Genomic DNA, 17,848 nt, shown 5'->3' on the forward strand with positions numbered 1-17,848 from the left:
ACTAGAATTAGCGACCTGGCGCCTGGGGCGGCACAGCTGGGTTAACACCCCCCCCCCCGCGATCGTGTTGGCCGGTAATTGAGGGAGTGGCTTTGCGGCCTTCTGCAGGCCTATGCTTCTTTCTGGAGTCTAACACCCTCTTCTGGTGGCCGTTGGTATTACAAGACAACCAGCAATGCTAAAGGAGCTTCCCTGCCTGTTTTCATTGCCCAACAATCTCCTTCTCTTAGAACCCCCAAACATTATATATATTTTTTTATTCTAACACCCTAGATAATAAAATGGCGGTCGTTGCGATACTTTCTGTCACACAGTATTTGCGCAGCGCTCTTACAAGCACACTTTTTGGGGGAAAAAAAATACACTTATTTTAATTAAGACATCAGTAAAGTTAGTCCAATTTTTTTTTTTATATTGTGAAAGATAATGTTACACTGAGTAGATTGATACCCAACATGTCACGCTCGTGGAATGGCGACAAACGTTTACCCTTTAAAATCTCCATAGGTGACGTTTAAATTCTGCAGGTTGCATGTTTTGATTTCGAGTTTTCCCGCAAAACAAAGAATGAGTGGAAATCTCACTAAGGCTCCATTCACACCTAGGCGTTTTCATGCCCGCCGCTATTGCAGCCTGCAATACGCTGGAGGGGTGATTTAACATTGTCGGCTATGGAGATGGTTCACATCTCCACGCCGAAACGCCTGAAGCTCAAAACAAGTCACTGACCCTTTTTTTCAGGCGTCTTCGGCGTTCAGCCATATTACACAATGTGTAATCACCCCTCCAGCGAAAATGGCGGTAAAAAACGCTGCGTTTTGTCGCGGTAAAAACGCAGCAAATCGCCTACGCCTAGGTGTGAATGCAGTCTTACAGAAACTGTCATTAACACCTAAGTTTATTTAACCACTTCAGCCCCGGAGGATTTGGATGCCAAATGACCGGGTCACTTTCTCTTTCGTTCATAGACGGACACAGCCTTCATTGACCTTAGGGTTATGCTTCTTTATACCAGGAGATTAAATCTCCTGGTAGGAAGAAGCATAACCCTAAGGTCAATGAAGGCTGTGTGCGTCTATGAACGAAAGAGAAATGGATTTTACGGTGAGTACAAAAATCCTTTTTTTTGCGATTCGGCATTGCGTCTCTTTAACTGACAATTGCGAGGTCTTGCGACGTGGCTCCCAATATAATGCAATATTTTTAACTTTTTGCTTTAATAAATATCCCCCCCCCCCCCCCCCCCCCAAAAAAAAAGGAATTTTTGATTCCTGGCCGGAGGGCGGGCCATCGTATTGCATGATGGTCACTTAACACTCACTCTCCCACCTTCTTTCTCCCCCACTTTCTTTTTTATTATACCCCCGTGTTTGTCACTTTGTCTTTTTTGTTTGGTGCACGTTATGTACACTGTGTGATTAGTAGGGTGCCGGTCCTCAGGCCAGCCCTAGGTAAGTGTCTGTTTATTAAAAGCCAGCAGCTACACTTTTTGTAGCTACTGACTTTTAATAAACTTAAAAAATGGCTGGAAAACCCCTTTTAATTTGCCTCCAGGTCCCGTTCTGTCGCCTTGTGAACATGGGAGGTCGGCTGCTCAGCAAAGACACTATTCAGAGAATGCTTTGCATTTTCTGGTAGGACAAGGTGGATTGGAAGGTCAGTGGTGTCCCACTCTTACTGTCTCTGACACACCAAGGTTGGTTGGATACCAGTGCTGGGGTTCTACGTGCCATCCTGCGTCCCTATAGTGGTCAGCTGGTGATACCACAGAAATCAGCGGGGGTCACGTATGTCAAGTAGAACTCCTCTTTACCAGGCTGGCTGGTTCATTTATCTGTCTTTGCAGTGACCAAGTTGTTTTAATTTGAGCAGTTTGTGATGCAAATGGAAATTTTGTAGAAAGCATAAACTCTGGGCGTGTGCAAAAATGATCCATTAATCAACAGGAGATACGGAATTTGCACTGGTAGAACCGGTTAAAAAAAAAAAAAAAAAAAAGTTTAGAGTAGAATAATCATCCAGCGGTACATTACATCAGGGTTTGACAAATTTGCTTGGAATCTAGGAGCCGGCTAAAAAAGTTAGGAGCCAGAAAACGCGCCCCGTCCCGATGAGCTTGCGCGCAGAAGCGAACACATACGTGAGCAGCGCCCGCATATGTAAACGGTGTTCAAACCACATGTGAGGTATCGCCGCGATTGGTAGAGCGAGAGCAATAATTCTAGCCCTAGACCTCCTCTGTAACTCAAAACATGCAACCTGTAGATTTTTTTAAACGTCGCCTATGAAGATTTTAAAGGGTAAAAGTTTGTCGGCATTCCACGAGCGGACGCAATTTTGAAGCGTGACATGTTGGGTATGAATTTACTCGGCGTAACATTATCTTTCATAATATTAAAAAAAATGGGGATAACTTTACTGTTGTCTTATTTTTTAATTAAAAAAAGTGTAATTTTTTCCCAAAAAAGTGCGCTTGTAAGACCGCTGCGCAAATACGGCGTGACGGAAAGTATTGCAACGATCGCCATTTTATTCTCTAGGGTGTTAGGATAAAAAATATATATAATGTTTGGGGGTTCTAATTAGAGGGCATTTCAAAATAGTGAAAAATGACATTAGAATTGCTGTTTAACTTGTAATGCTTAACTTGTAATACCAACGGCCACCACCAGATGGCGCCAGCTCACATCTGGTGGTAATAACTTGTAATAACTTTTTGCCCACCTTCCAAGCCAAGTCGCCAGGACACTATTTCTAATCCCCCTGGCGACCGGGATTTGTCGAGCCCTGCATTACATCCATATCACTGTTGGCGATGCTCTGTACATAAATGTAATAGAATAAGAAAAACGTAATAAAAAGAAAGTAGAACTGTGGCCAGACTATGAGCATTGTCATAATTATTGAAGTATATGTATAACCAAACTTTTTTCATTTGTTTTGGGTGAGTTACATGAGTATGAACAGATTCAAACCGTTGCCACTTTATTTTTATGTCTGCATTCTGTTGAGGAAATCTTCCTTCACTTCCTATCCCAGAGATGCAACAGGAAGTCTCCCAAAGTGATGAGATTTCTTCTCTTAGTGCTCTTTTATACTCTTTTATACTGATGCATTTTTGGGGTAAAAGAAAAATACATGAAAAATGTATGCCTTTGAATTAGAGCTGCACGATTAATAGTCAAGAATTGTTATCGCAATTTTTTTTTTTTTTTTTTGCGTTCTTGACAATGTATTTCCTCATCTTTTGTATGCAGAGAATTACCTCTGCTCTCAGCCATCAAAAGAAAGGAAGAAAAAATCTGGGCAGTCTTCCAAGTAGCAGAACTTTCTTTTTCAGTGGAAGTTAAGTCTAAGTCCCCTTTACACTGGGCGCAGGAGGCGCGCTGGCGGTATAGCGGCGCGATTTTTAGGGACGCTATACCGTCATCTTTACAGAGATATTCGGATGCTAGCGGTGCGTTTGGTGCATTGCCAGCGTTACCGCAGTTTCCCATTGATTTCAATGGGAAGGAGCGGTAAACGCACCGCTCCAAAGATGCGGCTAGGAGGACTTTTGGAGCAGCCCTGCTAGCGCACTGCTTCAGTGTGAAAGCCTTCGGAAGGCTTTCACACTGAAGGCTGCAGGGCATGTTTTTTTTTCAGGTGGTATAGCAGCGCTTTTTTTTATCGCTAAACCGCCTGAAAAACATGTCGGTGTGAAAGGGGCCTAAACATTGTAACAATTTTTTGTCTTTTACATCAAAGGAATAGACTTCTGTATGTAAATTAGGAAAGTATAACCATTTAAACACTAAGGGCCAGATTCAGAAACAAATGCCTATCTTTAGGCGGACGTAGCGTATCTCATATACGCTACGCCGCCGTAACTTTGAGAGGCAAGTCCCGTATTCAGAAAGAACTTCAGAAAGAACTAGCGCGCCTTACGGCGGCGTAGCGTTTATGGGCCAGCGTAAGCCCGCCTAATTCAAAATAGGCTGATAGGGGGCGTGTTGTATGCTAATTGTGACCCCACGTAATTGACGCATGCGGCGTCCGTGAAAGTATCCCAGTGCGCATGCTCCAAATTATGCCGCACGTCTAAAAATGCTTTAGACGTGAACGTAACTTACGCACAGCCCTATTCGCGTACGACTTACGCAAACGACGCAAAATTCGACGCTGGCCCGACGTCCATACTTAACATTGGCTACGCCTCATATAGCAGGGGTAACTTTACGCCGGAAAAAGCCTTACGTAAACGACGTAAATCAATGCGCCGGACGGACGTACGTTTCTGAATCGGTGTATCTAGCTCATTTGCATATTCTACGCGTAAATCTACGGAAGCGCCCCTAGCGCCCAGCGTAAATATGCACCCTAAGATACGACGGCGTAGGAGACTTACGCCGCTCGTATCTAGGCAACAGTGAGGTGTATCTGATTCTAAGAATCGGGCGCCGAGATGCGACGGCCCTCATTCGGAGTTACGACGGCGTATCTGGAGATACGCTGACGTAACTCCTTTCTGAATCTGGCCCTAAACCTTTTTCTGACATTTGTTGTTTTCAAGTTAAAATAATTGTATTTATTTTTCTAGAAAATTACTTAAAACCCCCATATCTATCTATCTCTATCTATCTCTATCTATCTCTATCTATCTCTATCTATCTCTATCTATCTCTATCTATCTCTATCTCTCTCTATCTCTATCTATCTATCTCTATCTCTCTCTATCTCTATCTCTATCTCTATCTATCTCTATATCTATCTCTATCTATATCTATCTATATCTATCTCTATCTATCTCTATATCTATCTCTATCTATCTCTATCTCTATCTCTATCTCTATCTCTATCTCTATCTCTATCTCTATCTCTATCTCTATCTCTATCTCTATCTCTATCTCTATCTCTATCTCTATCTCTATCTCTATCTCTATCTCTATCTCTGTAGGGACCCTAGAGAATAAAATGGTGGTTGTTCCATATTTTATGTCACACTGTATTTGCACACTGATTAAACCTGATGGGGGGGTTTTAACACTTGAACAGTCTATTCAAAACTTAAAAAAATAAAAAAATTGGCTGAGGTTTGTCTTTATACTTTTAAAGTACCAGGGATTATGTTAAAGGATAACTCCACTTTCGCAGGGAAAAAAATGGCAAACTATTATTATTATTAAATAAATATTATAATAATTATAAAATCGCTCCCATTCACTTTTCACGGACAAGCAGCTATTTCTTCAAAATGGCAAAAGGTAGAAATCTCCAACAAAGCTTGTTAAAATCCCTGAAATGTACGTAGATCACCCAGGGGGGAATGTTTTTTTATTTTTAGCACAAGTGGAGTTACTCTTTAAGGCTCTATATAAATGTGATCAGTATAGTGTTTTTCAAAAACAAAGTACTTTTTTTTTTTTTTTAAAAGCTATTACGTGAATTTTCTTTTCATAACTGTAATGTCCAGTAGTCTTGGATAGTCTTTTCAATGCTTTTGTGTTCTCTTCTTGCAGCTGTACTGTGGACTGTGGACCATCTTAAAGGCAAAGTAGAGATCCATGTGGAGGATGGGAAGGAGACTGTCCTGCGTGAGTCAGAGTGAGTGTCGGCTCTTTGCCATTATGAACGTCCCTGTTATTTTTCTTGATCTCCGTTGTTCTCCTCATCATGTGTGATGTGAACGATGACATTGGGCCTGGTACACGTTCTTTACACTCATAGAATATACTCGTCTGAATGGCTTCCAAGAGTTCTTGTTGGCACTCCACTGTGGCATGGTTGAGCATTGCCTGTGGCATTTAATTTGTGATGATACGGCAAATGCACATCATACTTGCCGACCCTGTTGGGAGAATGCATGACATTCAGGCTAATAAAGGGGCGGGGGCTGCTTATGGTGGGTGAGCTCCACTTTACCTGCTTTACATTTTATGCATTAAGATAAAAAGCCTTCTGTGTGCAGTAGCCCCCCCTAATACTTACCTGAGCCCCCTCTCTGTCCAGCGATGCCCACGACTGTCTCAGCAGCCATGACTCTCCTACCTGTTTGGCTGAGACACAGCAGCGGCACCATTGGCTTCTGCTGCTGTTAATCAAAGTTGGCTAGCCAATTGGGGGAGAGGTGGAGTGGGGTCGGGGCTCCATGTCTAAATGGACACAGGGAGCTGTGACTTAGCTTGGTACCCCCATAGCAAGCTGCTTGTTGTGGGGTCACTGAACAAGAGGGCGTGGCCAGGATCACAGAAGAGGGACCAGAGAAGAGGAGGATCTGGGCTGCTCTGTGCAAATCCACTGCAACAGAGCAGGTAAGTATAACAGGTTTGTTATTTTTATAGGGGGGGAAAAAAAAGTCTTTACAATCACAAGTCCTCCAGCAGCAGTGAGAATTACAAAAAAAAAAATTCTGCAGTACCCAGCTTTATACCAGAATGGAATAATTTATTCTTGCCATAAGATCTCCTCAGGCTTCTGGGACAAGCATCATCCAGCCACGTTCACACGGGCATATGTGTATTTTCTGCACCAGTGGTGGCCCTTCATGCAGGGTGCATGGGCACTATCCGTCCTTTCCATGCAACCGGCCCCCTAATCTACATGCCGGGCGCATGGATTCCAATTGTGTTTTTTTCCCCCGAAGCGCTTGTTTAGAGCCAGAGGCTCTGATAGGCTTCAAAAAAAGATGGGCTCGGGGCCTAGTTGTGTGACAATAGCGAATTAATATTGCAAATGACCTGACCGACTAAGCCATGACACGGTGGGGGGAGTGGGGCGGGAGACCCGAGCAACCTGGGGGGTCTAGGTATGTATGCAGCTATGGGTGCTTTGCTGCCAACCCCCCATAACATTTTCCACCTGCCGCCACTGTTCTGCACTGAACGCAGGTTCTTACTGGCAGAGCTAGCAGAAGATAGTATGTACAATAAGCATCTAATGTACCGTATTTATCGGCGTATAACATGCACTTTTCCCCTCTGAAAATAGGGGGCAAATCACGGGTGCGTGTTATATGCCAATAGTGTACCTCGAAGGGGAGGAGGGGGACGAGTGCCGCCGTAATCACCGAGCTGTCATCTCCTGTTATCTTGGCTCTAACCTCACACACGCAGTCCCACCTCCGGCATTGGACCAGTGTTCTATCAACCACAGGAGCTGGTCCAATGCGGATGGCAGAGGCGGGACTGTGTATGTGATTGCCGACTAAGAGCCGACTAAACGGGAGATGACGGCTCGGTGATTTCCTGCACTGCATGAGAGATGGTGAGGCTGCAGATGGGCATCAGGCTGCATTGATGGGAGATGGGTGCAGATCAGGCTGCACTGAGACTGTAGATCGGCACTAATCAGGCTGCATTGATGGGCACTGATCATTATTTTGCTTGTGGTTTATTAAAAAAAAAAAATCCTGAAATTTCCCTCTTGCAATTGAAGGTGCTTGTTATACGCCGATTAAATACGGCACAGTAATGATGCAAAGCGTGGCACCGATATTCTCACTGCTCTTTGGATCATTGAGGATCCTCCCTCTGCAAAACGGGTGAAGAAAAAGAGACCCCATATGCATCCGATGATCCAAAGATGGCTGAAAATGGTTAAAATTGCTAGAAAAGAGTTTATTTGCACAGCTAACATTCATTTCTGGTTCTTGATGCATAATCTAAATAGAAGCCGAGTGGATCTATCTGCAGTGGTCGATCAGTTTTCATTGAGATTGATGGATGGCCAGTGAATATTTTGCTGTCCTCTTATATAGTTCTCAGATTCCAGTTCTGAGATTTCAGTTTCATCCACATGGAAAGGAGTCGGTGTCAGAGCTGTACTCTGTTATTATTGTAGATTACAGTAAAACCTTGGTTTGAGAGCATAATTCGTTCCAGAAACATGCTTGTAATCCAAAGCACTTGTATATCAAAGCATTTTTTCTACAGGGTATAAAAGATAAGAGAGGCGCCTCTAAGTGTAGCAAAAAGTTGCTAAATGTTGTACCTTCATTAAATGTAACCATATTGCTACACTTGCTCTCTTCTATTTTATACTCAGTTGTGACATGACGCTACTCTTATATCAAGACATTGCTTGTATATCAAGGCAACATTTATTAACCCTTTCATGCCTAAGCCTATTTATGAAATTTTGGTGTTTACAAGTTAAAATCCATATTTTTTGCTAGAAAATTACTTAGAACCCCCCAAACATATAATATATATATATATATATATATATATATATATATATATATATATATATATATATATATATATATATATATATATATATATTTTTAGCAGAGAATAAAATGGCGATTGTTGCAATATTTTATGTCTCACGGTATTTGTGCGGCTGTGTTTCAAACGCAACTTTTTGGGAAAAATTAACTTTCATGAATTTAAAAAGAATGAAAAAGTAAAGTTAGCCCAATTTTTTTGCATAATGTGAAAGATGTTACGCCGAGTAAATAGATACCAAGCATGTCACGCTTTATAATTGCACGCACTTGTGTAATGGCGACAAACTACGGTAACTAAAAATCTCCATAGGCGAGGCTTTAAACTTTTTTTTTACGGTTACCAGGTTAGAGTTACAGAGGGGGTCTAGTGCTAGAATTATTGCTCTGACGATCGCGGCGATACCTCACATGTGTTATTTGAACACCGTTTTCATATGCGGGCGCGACTTCCGTATGCGTTTTCTTTGTTGCGCGAGCTCGCGGGGAGGGGGGCGCTTTACATAGTTTTTTTTCTTATTTATTTTTATAATATTAAATTGCGTTGTTTTTTTTTTTACATTTTAATCACTTTTATTGCTGTCACAAGGAATGTAAACGTCCCTTGTGACGGGCTCTTTATGGAGGGATCGGGGGTCTAAAAGACCCCCGATCCCTCCTTTGCACTTTAAAGTATTCAGATCGCCGAAAACGGCGATTCTGCATACTGTGTACTTTTTTAAATCCGGCGCCATTGGCAGCCGAGAAACCCGGAAGTGACGTCATGACGTCGCTTCCGTGTTTCCATTGCGGAGACTGAATCAAAGCCGTTTACGGCTTCGTTTCAGTCTGCGCCTGGACACTGGAGGCGCCGGATGGAGGATCGGGTCTCCCGGTGGGACGGGAGGCACGGTCAGAGCGGCGAGAGGAGGCAGGAGGGGGGATGTCTCCTCCGGCATAAAAACCGAGAAGCTTTTAGCAGCATCGGTTGTTATGTCTGGATAGCCAATCGCCCGCTCTAAACAACGGTACCAGGATGATCATCCCGGTATAACCCCCAAAAGCCGAGTGTGTGTGTATATATATATATATATATATATATATATATATATATATATATATATATATATATATATATATATATATATATATATATATATATATATATATATATATATATATATATATGTGTGTGTGTGTGTGTGTGTGTGTGTGTGTGTGTGTGTGTGTGTGTGTATATATATGTATGTATATATGTATGTGTATATATATATATATATATATATATATATATATATATATATATATATATATATATATATTCGGCGTGAAAGAGTTAAAACCTTTTTCTTGTCTTGCAAAACGCTCTCAAACCAAGGTATTACTGTACTGATCCATAGGATGTCCTCAGACACTGTAATTTAGTGCTAACCAGTGGGGATATCTTGCTGCTTTAGTCCTGAAGAGATTTATGGAACCAGCACCTGATTTCACATTTCTGCAGCCATTCAAACCTATAATAACTGTGACTGGGGTAGGCCTATAATATCCAGGGATTTTTTTTTCTCTTGCAGAGGAGTGACCTTCAATGATGTGAACTCCATTATCCGGTACCTGGCCCGACTTGCTCCTGAAGCTGGACTGTACGGCTCAAATCTGATGGAGCAGACAGAGGTATGAGAAGCCTATGATCAATGGTCACATGACTGCATGTTTACCTCAGGCCTTCTTTATAGGTTTTTTTTGGAAGGTAAACCAATTTTTTTAATGAAAACTAAAACCGAGAAAAGAGTTGGGTTTTATTTCCTGTCTGTGCCCCTCCTCATCGGCCCCGATAATATTGTCACATGGCAGAGAGTGATGAATTGTCACGGGAGGCAAAGGACAATTGTGACCTCTTTTCCTATTACTGCTCTGTAAGGCTTTATGTACACGGGCCTAAACGATTTAAAGCGGGAGTTCACCCAAAAAACAATTTTTAACATTAGATTGAGGCTCATTTTGTGAAGCAAAATCGGGTGTTTTTTTTACAATCGAAGCAATACTTACCGTTTTAGAGAGCGATCTTCTCCGCCGCTTCCGGGTATGGGCTGCGGGACTGGGCGTTCCTATTTGATTGACAGGCTTCAGACGGTCGCATACATCGCGTCACGAGTAGCCGAAAGAAGCCGAACGTCGGTGCGGCTCTATACGGCGCCTGCGCACCGACGTTCGACTACTTTCGGAAAATCGTTGCACGATGTATGCGACCGTCGGAAGCCTGTCAATCAAATAGGAACGCCCAGTCCCGCAGCCCATACCCGGAAGCGGCGGAGAACATCGCTCTCTAAAACGGTAAGTACTGCTTCGATTTAAAAAAAAAAAAACACCCGATTCTGCTTCACAAAATGAGCCTCAATCTAAAGTTAAAAATTGAGTTTTTGGGTGAACCTCCACTTTAACTTGACAGATGATAACCAACGTTTAAAATGGGGATCTCAAACTGACTGCCCTCCAGCTGTTGCAAAACTACAAGTCCCATGAGGCACTGCAAGGCTGCCAGTTACAAGCATGACTCCCACAGGCAGAGGCATGATGGGACTTGTAGTTTCGCAACAGCTGGATGGCCGCCAGTCTGAGACCCCTGGTTTTAATACGTCCTAAACGTCTGTTTACCAGCAACAGTGTACATGAGGCCTAAAGCCTCGTACACACGATCAAATTTCCATCTGACAAATCCGTGGAATTTTGTGCGAAGGGCGTTGGACGTGAACTTGTTCTGCATACAGATGGCAGAACTTTTTCAGCCAACATACACGAAACGACGTGTTTTTTCTGCTCTTTAGCGCCATCCTTTTGGCAACTTCTGCTAGTGTTGTGCTATGGTTAGCATGGGTTCAGAGCATGCGCGTTTGTGCTTTTGGATTTTTTTCCGACGGACTTCTGTACACACGATCGGATAATCCGATGGCACACATTTGTTGTCGAAACATTTTGAAAGCATGCTATAAAACATTTGTTTTTGCAAAATCTGTCAACAATTGTCCGATGGAGCAAAACAGTCGGATTTTCTGACAAAACCCTTCCATCACACATTTGCGCTAAAGGGCCGCCCTGCTGCAGTATATGTACGTGGGGCGGTCCTTAAGAGTTCAATGTCCGTTTCATATGTAAAAAAAATACCATCCTCCTCAAGTGTGGGATACTCAAAAATAATAATGAGAAAATCATCATAGGGTACACTTAAGGACCGCCTCCTGCATATGTACGTCAGCAGAATGGCACAGCTGGGCACATGTACGTACAGGTACATTCTGTACTAGTACCCAGCCATGGGCGCGCGACCCGGGCCGCGGGTCCCGCGGACGCGATCGCCGCTGGAGTGCGGCGATCGGTCCCCGGAGCTGAATAACGGGGAGAGCCGTGTGTAAACACAGCTTCCTTGTTCTTCACTGTGGCGTCTGCATCGATCGTGTCATCCCTGTTATAGGCAGACACAATCAATGACATCAGTTCTACAGCCACACCCCCCTACAGTTGTAAACACACTTCAGGGAACACATAACCCCAACAGCACCCCCTAGTGGTTAACTCCCAAACTGCAACTGACATTTTTACAATAAACAATGCATTTTAGATGCATTTTTTGCTGTGAAAATGACAATGGTCCCAAAAATGTGTCAAAATTGTCCGATGTGTCCGCCATAATGTCGCAGTCATGAAAAAAATCGCTGATCGCCGCCATTAGTAGTAAAAAATTTTTTTTTTTATAAAAATACAATAAAACTATCCCCTATTTTTTAAACACTATAAATTTTGCGCAAACCAACCGATAAACGCTTATATATGCGAGAGAAAGCTCTATTTGTGGGGAAAAAAGGACGCCAATTTTGTTTGGGAGCCACGTCGCACGACCGCGCAATTGTCAGTTAAAGCGACGCAGTGCCGAATCGCAAAAACTGGCCGGGTCCTTTAGCTGCCTAAAGGTCCGGGTCTTAAGTGGTTAAAACTCAGTTGAATCTTGCTGAATTGACCCTATTGTCAAGGTGATTTTTATTTTTTATTATTGAATTAATAAAGGAACGAGGTGCAAAATTGTTGATTGGGTGCCAGCTGACAGGGGAGATTCTTTTATTCAGCCCAGGTTCACACTGGGTACGATTTGGTACGATTTCACATGTCAAATCGCATCTCAAATCGGCGGCATTTGCCGGCAATTGTCGGCAATGCCACTGTCCTAATCGGTGCGACGCCGCATCTGCGGCGCTGCACCGATTTCAAAAAGTAGTTCCTGTACTACTTTTTGCGATTTCGGGCCGCGATTTACATTGAACCCTGCACAGATGTCTCATAAATCGCGGCCGAAATCGCGGCAAAATCAGCCGCGAAATCGATTTTGAATTCGCAGCAGTGTGAACCTAGCCTCAACACTGTTTAGCATGGATGGAGGCATCTATTGGATTTCTGTTGTTCAGCCCGTGGGCTCAACGAATCTATACATGTATGGCCAGCTTTAGGCAGTTGACACAGAAACAAGTATCCCCATTGTAAGATTTCCTGTTCTGGCGACAACCCAAAACTTAGCATTTTTCTCATTTTCGGTTGCTATAACAATGGTCACTTTAAATGTTACTTCCAGAAAAATATAGATTCCACACCTATGCGATATTTTTTTTTTTTTTTTTTTTATGATGCAAATATGACCACGGGCCGAAACGCTGAAGATGTGTAACGCAGATCTTCCAGGATTGTGAGTTCTGAAAGTAGTGGGGAAAGATTTCTGTAACTCCGGAGCCGTGGAGTGCTGAGCCTGGCTGACGACTCTCTGTATTCAGGAGATTCTACTTTGGGAGCGCAGCTGTTCTGCCACGTTTGCTCAGCTGCTGGGAGGCTCTTGGCTGGTTTATCCTGCTCTGTGTAACTCGATTCTCCCCCCCCTTTTTTTTTTTTTTTTTTTTTTAAATGCATCTACCAGAGAAACGTGATGGCACAAAAAAAGTGGTCCATCAAGTCTTTTTTTTTATTTTAATGCATTATTTTCCTTTCTATTTCTTTTTTTTTTTTTGCATTATTTTCCTCTTTCTTTTTCTTTCTTTCTTTTTTTTTTTTTGTCTGAAAATTGATCGACGTTTGTCCCAAGCATGTTTGAAGCCACTTACTGTTGACGGACTCCATACCTGTGTTGGAAGTCTATTCCAAGCATCGACTATCCTTTCAGTAAAATACTTTCTAAGATTAGTTTTGAACAATGGCAAGGCGCTTAAAGCGAAACAGTCAAAACTGGGTTTAAAGCCATACTAAAGTCTTGTTTGTTATTTTTACTGAAAAAAAAAAAAAAAAAAACCTACTTACCTGCTCTGTGCAGCCCAGATCCTCCTCTTCGCCGTCTTGAGTGCCCCCCACAGCAAGCAGTTTTCTATGGGGGGCACCTGAGTCATAGTTTTCTGTGTCCATTCAGACACAGAGCTGCGGCCCAGCCCTGCCCTCTTTTTATCCTGATTGGCTGACTTAAAGGGGTTGTAAAGGTAAAAGTTTTTTCACCTTAATGCATCCTATGCATTAAGGTGAAAAAACATCCGATGGTACCGCCCCCCCCCCCCCCCCGAGCCCCCGTTTTACTTACCTGACCGTTCGAAATTCCCGGGCGCGTTCATGTGATGTTCTTGGTTTCCCAACCTGGCCGTTGATTGGCTAGGCTGGGCGGATTGATAGCAGCGCAGCCATTGGCTGGCGCTGCTGTCAATCACAGCGGATGACTCGGCGCGCCAGGGGGCGTGGCCGAGTGTTACAGTCGGCGGCTATGGCCGCCGATGTATCACGGGAGCGCGCTCGCAAAAGCTTTCCACCATGCGAGGGAGCTCACATGAACGTGGAAATCTTTTGCGAGGAGGAGCCGAGACAGCCGCCGAGGGACCCCAGAAGACACGGATCCGGGTCACTCTGTGCAAAACAAACTGCACAGCGGAGATAAGTATAACATGTTTGTTATTTTAAAAAAAAGAAAAGAAAATGCCTTTAGTGTCCCTTTAACACCTTGATCTCCCCCTCGTGTTAACCCCTTCCATGCCAGTGACATTTATACAGTAATCATGACTATTTTTTAGCTCTGATCGCTGTATAAATGTCATTGGTCCCAAAATATTGAATAAGTGTGCGTTCTGTCCGCCGCAATGTCGTAGTCTCGATCAAAAATCGCAGATCACTGCCATTACTAGTAAAAAAAATAATAATAATAAAAATGCCATAAATCTATCCCCTATTTTGTAGACACTATAACTTTTGCGCAAACCAATCAGTATATGCTTATTATGATTCTTTTAAATTTTTTTTTACCAAAAATATGTAGCAGAATACATATTGGCCTAAACTGAGAGACTTTTTTTTTTTTTTTGGGGGGGGGGGGGGGGTATTTTTATTATAGCCCTAAAAATATTACTCCCCCCCCCCCCCCCAAAATTGTCTGTCTTTTTTTTTTTTTTTGTTTGTTTATAGCGCAAAAAAATAAAAACGCAGAGGTGATCAAATACCACCAAAGGAAAGCTCTATTTGTGGGGTACAGCGGTGCACGACCGTGCAATTGTCAGTTGCGGTGACGCAGTACTGTATCGCAAAAATAGCCTGGTCATTAAGGGGGTAAATCCTTCCGGAGCTGAAGTGGTTAAAACCGTTATATGCACATTTAGCCCAGTAGCTTCATATCCGAAGCTTTATCTGTCTAATCTAAACCCACGATTCTGGATGTACAGTTGATTACAGAGACCTAAAAGAATGATTTGGGGATGTCTGCACCCACTTTCCCTAAATGGGGAATAAAAGGTCATTATTACAATAAAAAACAAGAAAAAGAAACCTGACCTTTTATCATTCTGACTGTTGGGATCTGCACTACATAAACCTTTACAGTATATAAAAGGCTGAATGTTGCTTTTGTCTTTTAGGTCAACCACTGGATGGAGTTCAGTCAGACCCGTCTTCAGGATAAGTCCAGCTTCCCTGCTGCTCTGCAAGAACTGAACCACTGCCTTTCCCTCCGGACCTACTTAGTAGGGGACTCCTTGACACTCGCTGACATCAGCGTCTATTCCTCCTTGGCAGGTACTGGGATAGGGAACAAGGGCTAAACGTTTAAAGCTACACTCTAGGGCAGAGGACTCCAAACTGTGGCCCGAGGGCCAAATGCGGCCCTTTGCCTACCCTTATCTGGCCCTTGGGGCACTATTCTCCCACTGATACGAGACACTATTCTGCCAACTGATACCAAAAATGGGGCACTATTCCTCTTAATGATGGGGTACTATTCCTCCTAATGATACTAATGATGGGCACTATTCCTCTCAATGATACCAATGATGGGGTACTATTCCTCCCAATGATGGGGTACTATTCCTCCCAATGATGGGGTACTATTCCTCCCAATGACGGGGTACTATTCCTCCCAATGACGGGGTACTATTCCTCCCAGTGACGGGGTACTATTCCTCCCAGTGACGGGGTACTATTCCTCCCAGTGACGGGGTACTATTCCTCCCAGTGACTGGGTACTATTCCTCCCAGTGACGGGGTACTATTCCTCCCAGTGACGGGGTACTGTTCCTCCCAGTGACGGGGTACTGTTCCTCCCAGTGACGGGGTACTGTTCCTCCCAGTGACGGGGTACTGTTCCTCCCAGTGACGGGGTACTGTTCCTCCCAGTGACGGGGTACTGTTCCTCCCAGTGACGGGGTACTGTTCCTCCCAGTGACGGGGTACTGTTCCTCCCAGTGACGGGGTACTGTTCCTCCCAGTGACGGGGTACTGTTCCTCCCAGTGACGGGGTACTGTTCCTCCCAGTGACGGGGTACTGTTCCTCCCAGTGACGGGTCACTGTTCCTCCCAGTGACGGGTCACTGTTCCTCTCAATGATGGGGAACTATTCCTCCACCCTATACCAAATGATGTGATGTTTACTCCTACTTTTGAAAAATTCCACTCCTGATGGCATTCAGGCCCCCCTAAAGTTTGATGGTCGGTAAACTGGCCCTTGGTTTAGAAACCCCTGCTCTAGGGAAAGTAAAAATTCTCCCTTGCAGCGAGGCTGCCCCAATAGGTGTTGTGGACCACAATAAGCAGTTTTCTTTACTGATCACAGAGGCTCTTTCTCCAGGTCGTCAGACCAGTCCCTGCTCCCTATTCTCCCCTTTGCTGTGGCAGTTGCAGGTCCTTTATGGTCAAGTAGAATACAGAGCCCCTAGCCCTGTACTGGAAGTGAGGATTCTGACGGACATTCCACTGCCATACAGGAAGGAGCGGATAGTGCTGGCTGCTGGGGAAACGGAGGATCGAGTAAATTCGGCTTCTTTTACACTGGTGGAGTCTCCACTGATCTACACTGGGCAGGAGGATGACAGATCTGTGTCCGCTGTGCGGACACAGACACAGACACATCCTGTTGTTCTCTATGGGACGGTCTGATGGAAATGGAATGCCTGTATAGGATCGGGTTCTGATGTCGGCGGGTGTCAACGAACACATGTCTGTTGACATCTGCTCCATGGCGAGCAATGGATGGTCCAATTGGGTCCACCTGAAAAACGGACTTCACTCAGATTTATACCATCTAGTGAGGAAGCAGGGCTTTTACCTTCATTACCCTGCCCCTTTTAAAGCCCATTCCAGCCCCAGCAGAACCCCAGTCACTTTCTACTTTTTTACCTTTTGCTTTAAATATACTTAAATGACAATTGCTTACCTAACTACGGGCATTTCTCCCTGGTTCTATGTAGTGTTACACTGAGCTCTTAAATACGAAAGTTTACTGTTCGAAATGTTCCTTCTACTGTACAGTTACCACTAGGGTTGCACCGATACCGAGCATTTGTTCTCGTGTAAATGTTCCGATGCCTAATCCGATACCTGGACAGCCTTAGAGATGATCGCTGCTGCTGTGGGGGCAGTTACAATCACGGATCTCCCTGTGTGGCTTTCAATAAAGCAGCTGACAGCTGCTTCTCCTTCTCTCCCTCCCGCAGCTTTCAGCTGCTTTAATGAAAGGCACACAGGGAGATGGGTGATTGTAACTGCCCCCGCCACCGCACCGATCACCCCCGACTGTCCCCCTCCGTGCTCTCTTCTGGGTCCCCCTCTGTGCTCCCCGTGTTCTCGGTGTGTCCCCCCCCCCCAGATCTGTCAGGATGAGTGAAGGAAGGAGCCAGTAGACATGTCCTTTACCGACTCCTTCCTCTTCAGAATGAACAGTCAGTGATCACTGAATCTGTCTGTTTATAACTGAGCATCGATGCTTCAGTTTATGACTGGAGTGGAGCATCTGTCCATTCATTTTCAGTGCAGCTGAGGCTGCAGAGAAGGGAACAATGGATCTTTGTCCTTAGTCCATTTCCCTGTCTCAAAGGGGATATGTCAGGGGTCTGTTTATCTGACATCTCACAAAAGCCCCATACCCCAAACAGGGCTGATAAAATAAATAAAATTAGATTGTAAAAAATATTTAAAAGTTACATTGGAAAAAAATAAGAAAACACTGACACCGTCCAATCCCCTCCAAAAAAGAAAGCATTGGAAAAAAAAAAAAATCTATCTAATATATAAAAAATTAAATAGGATAAAAACGACTGATGCAGTCCACACTTCATCAGTGCTGCATATTAGTGCCACTGTCACATGACATAAAAAAAAAAAAGTATCGAC

General features: G+C 43.8%; 1 protein-coding gene across 5 annotated transcripts in view; it reads left to right on the forward strand.

Annotated features, from left to right (window-relative positions):
• Window positions 1–17,848, forward strand: part of EPRS1 (glutamyl-prolyl-tRNA synthetase 1) — a 136,733-nt gene that overhangs the window by 38,389 nt on the left and 80,496 nt on the right. For all 5 annotated transcript variants that reach the window (XM_040351428.1, XM_040351429.1, XM_040351427.1 and 2 more), the window contains exons 2-4: window positions 5,499–5,583; window positions 9,760–9,859; window positions 15,103–15,259. In XM_040351428.1, the coding sequence (XP_040207362.1) occupies window positions 5,499–5,583; window positions 9,760–9,859; window positions 15,103–15,259 (342 nt within the window). The remainder of the gene's footprint in view (window positions 1–5,498; window positions 5,584–9,759; window positions 9,860–15,102; window positions 15,260–17,848) is intronic.

The sequence above is a fragment of the Rana temporaria genome, chromosome 4, assembly GCF_905171775.1.
Source record: "Rana temporaria chromosome 4, aRanTem1.1, whole genome shotgun sequence".
NCBI lineage: Eukaryota > Metazoa > Chordata > Amphibia > Anura > Ranidae > Rana > Rana temporaria.